Source organism: Phlebotomus papatasi, chromosome 1 (assembly GCF_024763615.1).
Source record: "Phlebotomus papatasi isolate M1 chromosome 1, Ppap_2.1, whole genome shotgun sequence".
In the NCBI taxonomy this organism is placed as follows: Eukaryota; Metazoa; Arthropoda; class Insecta; order Diptera; family Psychodidae; genus Phlebotomus; species Phlebotomus papatasi.
Window position 1 is genome coordinate 42,040,300 of NC_077222.1, and position 12,233 is coordinate 42,052,532.

The following is a 12,233-nucleotide window of genomic DNA, read 5'->3' on the forward strand; positions in this document are numbered from 1 at the left end:
AGCAACGCCAACTAGCGTCGTTTTCTATTCAGTTGTTTTCTTCAATTCAAGTTCAGCGGATTTTTCTCCTCTTGCTTTAAGTGTTTTCCCCGTTTTCCAAGTGTTTTCTACCAATTGTTCATCTAATTTCAACTCAAAAATAAGATAAAAATGTGTGCTTAGAATTGTACAGTATTAATTTAGTGTATTTTCCAACAAATCAACAAGATTTATGAATTTTCTTTCGAAGGTAGGGTTTTTGCGTAATGAGGCTTTGAATTTGTTTCAAAATTTCAATGAACTTTTCCAAAAAATATTGCAATAGATTTTTTTTTCAACATGCAACATAATCGTAAATTATGTTCATTTAAGTTTTCTAACACTTCTAAATAAAGAAAACTAAATGGAATATCGCAATTACATAAAATTAAAAAAAAAAAACAAATATACTTTTTTTCTCATTCTACCAATTTTGTGCATTTTTTTGGCAAGATTTGTTCTTAAATAGTACAGTAGACTCTTTCCCAATTGGGAATTTGGGGCAAAATGTCATCCGGTTTATCAGATTTGGGCGTCAAAGCCCTTGTAAATACCACAAAAAGCGCTCAATTATAAAGAATCACGATAAAATAGGAAGAACTACAGCGAATTTGAGCAATTTAGCTTCACAATTAAACGTGAAAATTGTCAACAAAATTTTTCGCCCGATTGAGAAAGAGCCGATTAAGCGAGAGTCTACTCACTGTATGTCTTTTAGGAGCATTCCAAATAAATTATTGGAGTGAATTGATACGGTTCCAATACGATTCCAGTCGGTTCAAATAGTTTTTTGCTGCTGATCACTCGAAATGAAAAAAAAATTTCAACTCAATTTTAAAACTTTTTAAAAGACATCGATTCAGAAGTTTTTATAATCAACTTACCATATTGTACCATTGGAGATTTTTCTCTGTTCATGCATAAAATAATTGTTTAAAAAAAATTAAATCACCGCCTTCAATTTTAAAGCCGTTTACGAAATTTTTTTCTAAATTTTTACCGAGTATTGATTCAATCAGGAATCGCACTAAGGATCTCATTTTCTCATTTATCATTTTCTCCCTGTTTTTATTTTACTTGTAAAAATAAGGGGTAACTTATGTGGGATCGGGAATCTTTGTTTTTTCCATTTTGTTTTTCCCAGTTTGTCTTTGGAATCTTTGTTTTCGGTAATTTTTGTATTTTGGAAACTTTGTCTTTGGTAATCTTGTCTTTCACACATTTTGCACAATTATCGGAAATTTTGTCTGTGATACATTTTGCACAAGTATATTTTATAACTTTCGAAAAATTTCCCTTTTCTCAGAAATATCAAAAAAACTAATATAGTCATTCGAGGAGAGATGGAACACCTTTTTTATATTCAATATTGCGAATACGTTTTGAATGCGAAACAAACACGAATCTCACTAGTTTATCATTTGACGACTCTAAATTTAAGATATCAATATTAGTAAAGCCTAGATGAAAATAGTCACTTCGAAAAATAGGATTTAAAAAAAGTTGCATTTTGAGGTACTCAAAAAAAGTGAGGGTGAGATGGAACTCCCCTAATTTTAACAAAATATTTATAGTTTATTTTATTAATTTAAAATAGGAGGGAAGTGATTTTAGACATTAACTCTATTTCATTGAATTTATTGGAGTTTATTATATTTTTTTTTAGTATAAATGATTTATTTTGTGGAATATGTGACTCATGTACTTCGATGGCAATTTCGCTGAGTGTATCAAGTCAGTCTTACCAGAAATTTAGGGAAAATAATTTCTAAGATTTGCTTGAAAAGATTTTGAAGAACATTGACCGAAATTCACACCGGAAGTGCTGCCAAAACTATTAAGTTCCATCTCTCCTCAACCCCCAAATACATGTATTCTTATGGCGAAATAAAATATTTTTGCCATTTTTCAGACATCCGAAAAATTCAATTTCAATTTTCTCGTACAATTTTAAAGGTAGAAAGCTGTAACTTGGGGGTTTTCATTAGAATGTTGAAGGGCACAAATAGACCAAATGAGGTGGAGATCGTGAATAGGGTGCAGGCAGGAGGCGAAATGGTCCATCTCTCCCACTGTTCCAACTCTCCTCGAATGACTATATATCTAATAAATCTACAATGAATTAAAATTTCAAAAAATATTTTTCTTTTTTTTAATATTATGTAGACTTCATTTTTGAAGCATTAATCTTAAGAACAATCTTATCGTGTACACGCTTTGTGCGTTATTTTGTATTAAAATCATTTGAATTGATAGATTTTCCTTTATTTATTGATATAAACTTATACCTGGTTCACAAAAACACGTTTAAACATGGTAAAATACCATAAGTATGGTTAAAATTGCTCATTAATTTCAATTTTATTGCAGTTAAACAAGTAGCCTTTTGAACCAAATTGTTTTTATTAAATTTATTTACACGTAATTAATATTATTTTTGGACAAAAAATAAGATAAGTACAGTGATTTAGTGATAAACTTGTACGGGAATGAAGCTTCAGTATCGGGAGTAATTTGCTAAGTTCCTCCAAAGCCATTCGAAGGAAATTGTTGTGCCAAGAAATCTCCAGTTTGTATGACTTCATACAGATTTTCAATAAGACTGTATGAGAGTCGCTTCGTAAGCCCCTTTGTCTACAAACCTTTCTTCTAGCCTTGGGGATCCTTCTAAGTGACTTATAAGACATTTTAAGTACTATCCACACATTTTTCGGACTCATTCACAATCAAAAATCTCGCGGCCCTATTTAAAATTGAGCAAATTTCTTGCAAAATGTGTGCTGACTGTGAGAAATTTCAAGTAATTCTGCTATTTTGAGTGCTTAATTTAATTAAAAGAAAATCAGTGTGATAGCACCATAAAATTTCATAAAGAGTAAACTTTGTTGCGTCGGGGTGTTCACAGTAAAGAAGCATTAACAATACAAAAAAAAACAAATCAAGTTAAAATATTAGTAAAAATCTCGATTTCAGAAGGCTTCTGACAAGATCTCCGGATGCAGAAGATAGAAAATGCTTAATGTTAGTCCATGTGAATTCAGAGACGTATAGTCACGGAGATTATTGATCACTAATGGAGCTAGATAGATTAGTGAATGAAAATGTTTATGATGTTTATCGTAATATGAATTTAGCTTTAACACCAAAATTAAAAGGAAAACAAAAAGATTTTCCTAATTATATATGATTGATTTATTACTTTGAATTTTATATATAAGATACAGTACCCTCAAGTCGGCCGGTTCCTCAACTCGGCCGGTGGAATTGTTTATCCAATTTTTTTTAACGTTTTATAGTCAATTTCTATGAAATTTTTACTAATAGACCTTATAATGTTAAACTGGTTAGACCATATCGGCGCTTCCATTCTATACTATGCTATCTCAGAATAACAACATTGCAGGAGAGCCATTTGAAGTTGGCGATTTCCTATGCTGCCTGTGTAATTTAAAAAAAATAGAATATCTCGTTAACCGGACGTCGGATGACCACCAAATGTTCACCAGTTGTAGATCTCGGTCCCAGGAGTAACATATCCCTCGGAGTAATAAAAGGCTAAGTCGACTTAGCATAGTATGGAATGGAGCCGTCGATATTACAGCACGGGGTAGCAGTGAACACTGCAATTTTTAAAATTAGATATTAGGCTTTAGAAGACGAGACCTATATGAATTGATAGATAAAATAGGGATCTTTGTCCCCTTTGTTCACTGAAGAAGTGATCGACATAAGTTCAAATGTAGACATAAATATCAGTGTTTCGTGTTACCACATGTGTACCATTTGCCCAGTCTCCCCTAAATTGAATAAATAAACCCACTAGCCGAGTTGAGGAACCGGCTGACTACGGGACACTTTAGGGTGGAGTAACCACTTATCGCCACTTTTACAAAAAATGTGAAATTAATTTGATTATAACTTTTGACCCCTTATTATAAGATATCTCAAATTTGACACAAAGTCACTGAGGTGTATTGACTCCAGATTCGTCAAAAAAGTAGTACTCCAATTTAATGCTGAACTATTTAAAAAAACTGATTTTCATTAACAATGCAATAATAACCACTTCGTCGCCACTTTTTACCACTTTTCTCCAGTTTTGTAACCACTTCTCGCCACCCTCTTTAAAACGTCCAAACTCGATTATTTTGGGCAATATTATACAAAGAATATATTCAGCATTTCTTTTTCCTCATGCCCACCTTATTATTACTCACTTTAAATGAATTTTCTTCGGTTTTATTGGAGAAATCAAATAATTAGACTGTTGCAGAAAGTAAACAAATCAGATTTGACAACTGAGAATCTACGAAGTGGAGTTAGCGTCACCTATTAAAAAGTAATGGCGACAGATGGTAAAATCAATTCAAAACATTACCACTTTGCGCCATGTCTTATTTTTACATAAAAATAATATTAAATGAAATATTAATAAACTAAATACAAATTTTATGTATTATACGAATGTAATTAAATATGCAACAGACAGATTATTTATCCAAAAACGTAAATTTTGTTCGATGAAAATTGGATGCCACTTGTTATATTTGGTAAGAAATATTGGATTCGATGCACTTGCTTAAAATATTGCTCTAAAAATGCTCAACATTTTAAATACAAAACGAACAATTGTTATTTTTCGACTCTATACGTAGCAGCAATAAAAATACAAATAACTTTGCGGCTCATTTATTTAATAAATCGTGAAAAACAGCGATTTCAATATAGGTGGCGAGAAATGGGGCACTGGCGAGAAGTGGTGATTCCACCCTACCTTAGCATTACTAAAACAAATAGACAAAATTCCTATATTTTTCCAACGTTTAGAAAACTTAATAAAAGTAAGCTTAAGAGATAACCTTGCATGATAACCTTGTACTGAAGGGAAGAATTATTTGTCTGTTGAAAAATATATTTGCAATTTATATTCAATTCATTGTCAATTTAATTCAATAATTAAATTTATTTACATAAAAATTTAAGTGAAGAAGGAGTGAGTACCACCCTGTGATCTTCTATTCAAAAGAAAATCTCCACTAGAGGCGCTGCAATCGTGGGGCATTTAAAAATTAAATGTCCAGTCTCCCTCCTGAAACGAAGTTTTTTTTGTGTGTGAAAGAGGTTGAGGAGCACGTTTCCATTATCAATTTCTGCCCATTTTTCTAGAATTCCCCTTGATATTTTCCACGGAATGTCTTTCTTCTCTATTCCTGATTGTATTCTCGAGCAAAATATCCAAACAGTGCGAAGCGATCTTGTGAAAATGATGGACAATGACGATGCTAATTTTCAACAAACCTATTCGTGAGTATTAAATTAAAATTATTTTTTTTTGAGCTTGGGATTGAGTTAATAGGGACATTTGGGGATTTACTTCTATGCCCAGGAATACCCAAAATGTGATTCGACCCATTTTGGGTAGAAAGTACTCCCTGCCCCTTCCGGAAACTTATTCCCGGAAAATGAGTGCAGACTCGGTGTCTTCTGATGGATTGCTTGCTTTTAAGACGACTCTCTTGCCCGAGAGATCTTCCTACTTCGATGAAATCCGTGTTAAAGGGGACACCAAGAGATTCTCCAGGAGGAACTCTTTCAGTTATTCTCAGAGAGGAAGATATCATCGTCCAGGGGAGATGACTCTTCAGTCACTCAATATTACTGTGAAATCGTAAGGAGTTTTTTATTGATAATCTCTCTGGGATTGATTCTTAAAGATTTTCTTGGAATTTTTGTGTCATATTTAAGTTATCCTCGACTGAAAGAAAAGAGCTTTGAGCAGAGATTGAAGATCATGGAGGAGAATCTTCTGAATTTTGTCAATCTCTCCAGGAGTTTAAGTAGTCTCTATCCAATGGAATTCTATCCAGTGGACAAAGATATTGAAGTTAATAGTGAATTGAGTGAAGATTTATTCTATTTAATCAAACTGGCCATTAATGAGATGTATTGGGTAAAGTTGCTTCGGTGAAAAGTACTTGGAAAGTGGCCTAAAATGCTCTTTTCCAACAGGTTTCCTCAGTTGCAACAGCCCTAAATCTCAGAGATAAATTCCTGGAAAGTTTCTGTTTCCTCCAGCAGGAGTCCTATCAAGCAATTATTGATGCTCAAAAATCTGCAGAGTCCATCCGATTCGGCGGTAAGTCTAATTTACACGTATTTCCTCTAGAATTGGTTTTTATTTGATGCTGTTCTCGTGCTATTCCAGAAGAATCGCATGATCTTAATGAATCTATTGATGCAATTAATTACTGGATTCGCCAATTGTATACTTTTCTTTGGCTAACATTGCGCCTCTCTGGAAAAATGTACCAAGTGCAGGAGAGAAATCTTTTCATTGGCGTTTAGAGAGAAAATAATGTAGAATTAATTGATGCATCGCACAAGATGCACCGTAAATTGCAAAAGTAATTTCATTTTAAAGATCGTTTTTTAATCTGTGAAAATACCTTAAAATTAGGATTTTAACAAGAATTTTAGCTCTTTTTCGTTGTTCTATAATTATTCTCTAGTAGTTATTAATTTGAGATTAAACTCATAATTCTAATTTTAATAAAATTAATAATTAGGTAAATAAAGTGTCTCAATAAAAGAAAAAAAGTTATTCTTCCTTTAATAAGAATTTGAGGGGGACTTTGGTTGATATCGAATTGAATACATCTTCGGCAATTTTTGAAAATGTTTTCGTTACCGATGGTTTCATATCCTTAAAGACATCTCGCCAGTTTTCATTGATATACTGATGAATTGCTTCGTCAATTTCCTTATTTGTATTAAAGATATTGTCCAATTCTGTCCACATACTTTCTGGTTTGATATCCACCATCGTATCTGAGGTCTAAAAATGAAAAGAAAAAGATGTTTTTATATTTTAACAATTATAAGAACAATATAAGAAATTATATTGTTATATTATTATATAATTATATATTATAATTGTTATATTATTATATAACAATTATAAGAAAAATAAAAAAAAATGCAATTAATCTTCTATGCTCCACATTTAGCAACGAGCTATGAATTTATTTGAATAAATTATTATTGAATTACAATTGACGTGAATTCATTCAACATTATCACAGAATGATTTTCCTGTTGTTCAACTTTAACGTAGAATTTCTCAGAATTGGCAATAAATATTTTAATAGAAGTTTTATCGAAAACGTGAAATGTTTATTTCATTTCATTTCTTAATTACATATTTTTTTTAACTGTCAAAGTTTAATCAAGGAATAAATATTGAATTTTCAATTAAATTTGTAAATGAAAGGGGTGTCAAAGCGTCCCTAGCGTCCCTAGACTGCGAAGTGCTCGAATTAGTTACTAAGGTGCTATACCTCAAAAGTATTTTTAGATTTTTTACCGTTTACCGGTTTTCAACCAATTTGAACCGATTCATAAATCAAAATTACTCAAAAGTCCCACAAAATAGTTCTAAATGACATCGGTTCATAACCGGTTTATTACCGGTCCAAAACCGATTTGAACTGATTTATAAATCACTCAAATTTTTTTCCAAAATTCCTTATGAGTAACATAATTATAAGCATTAATAAAAAATAAAAAGACCGGTTCAGTACCGGTTCATAAACGATTGAAATGAAATTAGCTCAAGATTGTCATAAATTTTAAGACCCTTCAAACGATCCCAAACATATGATACCATTCGATTGAAAAATGCGCTCTCTAGAGCCTTTCTAACCTATGACCTTGACAAAAATTGTTATTAGGAATGATTCGATGGTATTTTCGTATAAGGACAAATTATCCGAAAAAAAAACGCACGACGCGTTTTCGAGCAATTCCAAAAAAACATGGTTTTGAAGGGGTAGGGAGGAACGGGGGGGAAAATCTGGGGCATGTGAATGATCTTTGTGTCGACTTAGGGAGGGTCCCCCGAAAGTCCCAAATCTCTATCTCTAACCGTCAAACGGACGGACAAACAGCGTGTTGAAATTTATTACCAAGTAGAATACAGTGGTGGAAATAATTATAATTCCACCCCTTAATCCTTAAAAAAAACTCAACAAAAAAAAGAAATGTCAATAAAAATTCATACGTAGACTATAACCACTATAACGTTCTTTCATGCGTTCTTTCATATAAAAAATCGACATTTTGATTTTTTGTTCTAAGTATTTTTAGAAATATAATAGAATTTTGTTTTTTAGGCTGGAAATAAGTATAATTCCACTAAATAAATTGAGCGCTGGGGTATTTAATTTTGACCAAATTTAGGTTAATATCTTTTCATAATTTCATTTTTAATTAAAATTAATAAATTAAGTTCCATTTTCTAAAGTTTTGCATTAATTTTTGCCGAGATATCGTGGGGAAAATGTTTAACGAACAAAAATAATATAAAAATTAAAGTCTTGCTGGCGATGAATCTTAGAAACTAAGAAAAATGACTAGGTTCTATCATATAGTTATTAAATTTGTCAATATATCCGCCATACACGCTTCTTAAGGTACCCCAAGGGTCTAAAATCTTCTGTTGTTAGAGGCCAAAAGAGCTTTCTGCCTCTAACAGTGTTGCTTTTCAGTCGAAAAAAGGATTTTTCCGCTAAAATTCGATTGTAAAACGATGCTTTCTGTTTAGTCTGGTTATGTCCTTATGCTTTTGTCCCAAAATGCCATTCGTAAGTGACCTTGGGTCATTGTCGCATGAAAACTAAAAATTATTGCTAAAAAGACTTAACAGTTTGATCAACATGACTTGTTTTACGCTATTTGAAAGTTTCTTTTCATTTCCATAAATTATACTAAATTTCCAGACCTAGAGGGGACTTCTGTAACGCTCCGGCAATGCCATATGACATATTGGGTTCGAATCTTAGGAGAGCTTTTTCGAAAATGCGATTCTGTGGCCATGACATTGCCATTTGAGCTCACGTGGCATTGTCAGAAGTCACATATTTGAGATTTCTGGCAATTCAAATGACAATAAATTTTGTTAAACAAATCAACCAAGACAGCCTGTATTTGCATAATATCACTAAGTAAAGGCATTTCATTAAAAAAATCAGTGAGTAGCATTTTCGAACTCATATGATTGACAAAAAAAGCTCGATTGGCATTGTCAGGTTTCGAACTCACGCGTGACAATGCCACGAAAATTACAGAATGCCCCTACTGGGGAAGGACAAAAACCCCTCTGAAACTTCGGCTAGAGAAAATTGAAAGAAGAAAGGAGCTAAAGCTTATTACTGTGTTTTACTGTTCCTGAAATAAAGTCTTGTTTTAAAATTAATTACTGTTTCATAATCGATCGGAACCTAAACACCTTTCCAACGAGCCTAAACATACCCGAATCGCTTAGGAAATAAGCCTCCTAAAATCAAGTCAAACTTTGATCATGCTAATTTGTTATTAGAAATTATTGAAGAACACATTTTAATAGACAAAATGTTCACCTAAGCAAAATCAACACAGTAAAAAAAGGACTGCGATTATTGTGTGTATAACAAGATTAATGTTTAAAAAGTTTCAATTTAGAGGGAAATGGGGCACTGTGGGATTGGACTTAGAGTGTCTTTGAAATTCTTTATTTTTTTTTAAATTTTTGAAAGGAGTTGAGGCTTATTATAAAGTAATTTGACTTCACGACTAGCTTGTCGAGCTAAATAGTATTATGGTGTGGTTTAGTTCCGTTTAAAAATGGGAGAAAAAGCCCTATTTTAAAGGTACCCGAATTCATAAGTGGCCCGCTTCCTCCTATTTGTTGAATACTAAAATGATTTTATCGATTGAATCTTCTCCTCCGAAAATGGCAAAAACACAATTCCACGACGCTTATTCGAAATATTATACAGACGCAGACCGAGCGAATAACTGCTCAAAAATTTTCTAGGTATTAAATCAATTGCCTAGAAATAAATCATTTAAAATCACTCAATTTGCGTATGATATATAACACCATGGTAAGGAATGGGAGTAGAATAATTATTTATTGAGTATATTAAACAGTAATTTAAATCTGTCGGATTACTTCTTCACATGCTTTCACAATTTAAAACAAAGAAGTGGGAACCAGAACATCCCCGAATTCATCATTATTTTATTATTATTCAGAAATTGAAAAATATAAAAAACTTAGATTTTTTATTAAAATAAGGTTTTAGCTTTAAAGTCAAACAAGAAGCGTTAGAAGCGTTAGAAGCGTTACTGTATAATAAACCTAAATTCGTATATCTAAAAGTAATAGAAAACTGAATAAACTGAAAAAAAACGAAAATGCTCTTTAGTGAAACTCAACTAGTGTTTTTCAACTTGCCCTAATAACGTTTCCAATTAAAAATAAAATAAAGAACAAAATAGTTTCAGATAGAGTAGGAAATAAAATACTTCTTCAGAAGTAGGTAAGGTATCCATGAATTGTGAAACTAACCATTTCTAGATAACCTATTACAGAGCAATGCCGCAAAAAAGAATGAAATTTTTAAGAATCTCAGGCAAAACATTTAGTTAAAGTATTAAAAGTTCGATGCTTATTTTGAACTAAAAGTTGTGAGATATCTGCTTTCCTATGGGGAAGTTTTGTAGAGAAAATGTTAATTTTGACAATTTGTAATAATTTTCGCATTTTATTTGTAAAAAAGTCCATTTTCAAAACTTTTAATAAGACGTAAACTTTATAAGAGCTTCAATACGTAGGGGGAAGTGGGACACCTTTGAAATTGGGATTTTTCACATATTTTTTAAATAAAATTGAGCCTTATCGTGATATAATTTAGCTGAACAGATTGAGAAGTTAAATTACATTATAATATGGCTCAATTCCACTTAAACATGGGAGAAAAATCTGAATTTCAAAGGTGCCCTAGTTTCAAAGGTGCCCCACTTCCCCCTATTTTGCTAAATTTAGTAAAAGTTCCACAATTTAGTTCAAAATAAGCATCGAACATTTTAAATAAGCATCGAAATAGTTAACTAAATGTTTTGCCTGAGATTCTTTACAATTTCATTGTACTTTGTGGCATTGCTCTGTAATGGGTTATCTAGAAATGGTTAATTTCACAATTCTTGGATTCATTACGTACTTCTGAAGAAGTATTATTTTCTTACTTATTATTATTAAAATAAATCATAAATACTTACTGAAAAATTTATGGCAAAGGGAAAATTGAAGTTATGAGCAATCTTCGCAATTTAAGTGATTTTAAGTGTTTTGTTTTTTTTTGTCAATTTTGAGTGACTTACTGTCCGAAATTGAATATCTTATTTACCTATAACATAGAGTATTTATTGATTGATAAAAAAATGTTAATTTTATTTAAAAACAAAATCTTAAGTTATCTGAAAGTTCTTGAAAAATCACGTATATGTAAACTTATTATATCTTTGAATATCTTTTTAATGCCGCATTTTAATAGCCGCATCAAATCTATTGTTATGCTGCGTTTAATGAGTATATGACTTTTCTATCTCTTGCAATTAATTTGAATCTTACCTTGACGTATGTCTCTCCGTTAAGTGTGACTTTGTCCAATGTATATTTTACTGTGAGTTCAACATTGTCTGAAAGAGAGATCCATAATTACTTTCTCATCTTTCTCAGTAAGGACTTTTCTGGATGATTTCCAAAATTTCTTACAAAGGGTAATGTTGCACATTCCTGAACTTGATAGTGGAATTAGGTGGAATTTCCCTTTCATTTTGTACGGACCATGAAGTGTAACTTGAGGTGTGGTAAGCACAATTTCATTTTCTTGTCCAATAAAGTCTTCCTGGATTGGACTGTTTGGGAGGGAAATATGTTGTTATTTTCTTTGTCACTTATTTTCTTATTTAGTTTTAATATTTCCTACGTGGCTCTAATTGCTCTTAATGTCTGCAATCCATGGAGTTTAGTGTTGAGTAGAAGCAATTTAAAATGCACTGTTGGTGTGTATTTTGTCGAGAGTGTTGCATTTTCAATTAGAAGTGGATCCAATGCTTGAAATTCTGTATCTTCATCACCAAAAAGACTAATGATAGAATTAAAAATATTCACTATACAATCACTATCATTATATTTGCATGGTGCAAAAGACGAAAGTCCATAGCTTAATGACCACAAATTGATAAATAAGAAAATTTTCCACTTTTCCATTGCACTTTTTGTTATGTTGCACAATCTTCGTTCTTGTCTGATTGAGTGTGTGAGATGAAATACCCTTGAACGGCGGAAAAATCAGTGCTTTTATACTTTCAATTCTATTGCGAGAGATGAA

The 12,233-nt window shown here is 31.8% G+C and overlaps 2 protein-coding genes across 3 annotated transcripts; one reads left to right on the plus strand and one right to left on the minus strand.

Annotated features, from left to right (window-relative positions):
* The first annotated feature begins 30 nt into the window (after positions 1-30).
* On the plus strand, positions 31-6,615 carry LOC129799765 (uncharacterized). Of its 2 annotated transcripts, XM_055843974.1 has the most exons (6): positions 31-229; positions 5,185-5,322; positions 5,405-5,686; positions 5,764-5,968; positions 6,028-6,154; positions 6,224-6,615. In XM_055843974.1, exons 2-6 carry the CDS (start codon positions 5,210-5,212, stop codon positions 6,361-6,363), a joined length of 867 nt encoding a protein of 288 aa, XP_055699949.1. In that variant the 5' UTR covers positions 31-229; positions 5,185-5,209; the 3' UTR covers positions 6,364-6,615. The 2 variants fall into 2 exon arrangements, with proteins under 2 accessions (XP_055699949.1, XP_055699948.1); XM_055843973.1 differs by lacking the exon at positions 31-229 and having other exon boundaries at positions 5,023-5,322.
* On the minus strand, positions 6,427-12,189 carry LOC129799767 (protein takeout-like). Its single transcript, XM_055843976.1, has 4 exons — positions 11,829-12,189; positions 11,615-11,757; positions 11,471-11,538; positions 6,427-6,853 (listed from the first exon to the last, which is right to left on the minus strand). Exons 1-4 carry the CDS (start codon positions 12,110-12,112, stop codon positions 6,617-6,619), a joined length of 732 nt encoding a protein of 243 aa, XP_055699951.1. The 5' UTR covers positions 12,113-12,189; the 3' UTR covers positions 6,427-6,616.
* Positions 12,190-12,233: the final 44 nt, after the last annotated feature.

What these genes read in the sequence shown, in the direction of transcription:
- LOC129799765 (XM_055843974.1), top strand. Translation starts at nt 5,210, where the DNA reads ATGTCTTTCTTCTCTATTCCTGATTGTATTCTCGAGCAAAATATCCAA. An exon ending in CTCAATATTACTGTGAAATC is followed by an intron (nt 5,687 to 5,763) that starts GTAAGGAGTTTT and finishes GTCATATTTAAG; the next exon opens with TTATCCTCGACTGAAAGAAA. An exon ending in AGAGTCCATCCGATTCGGCG is followed by an intron (nt 6,155 to 6,223) that starts GTAAGTCTAATT and finishes GTGCTATTCCAG; the next exon opens with AAGAATCGCATGATCTTAAT.
- LOC129799767 (XM_055843976.1), bottom strand. Translation starts at nt 12,112, where the DNA reads ATGGAAAAGTGGAAAATTTTCTTATTTATCAATTTGTGGTCATTAAGC. An exon ending in TTAAGAGCAATTAGAGCCAC is followed by an intron (nt 11,758 to 11,828) that starts GTAGGAAATATT and finishes CCTCCCAAACAG; the next exon opens with TCCAATCCAGGAAGACTTTA. An exon ending in AATGTGCAACATTACCCTTT is followed by an intron (nt 11,539 to 11,614) that starts GTAAGAAATTTT and finishes TCTCTCTTTCAG; the next exon opens with ACAATGTTGAACTCACAGTA.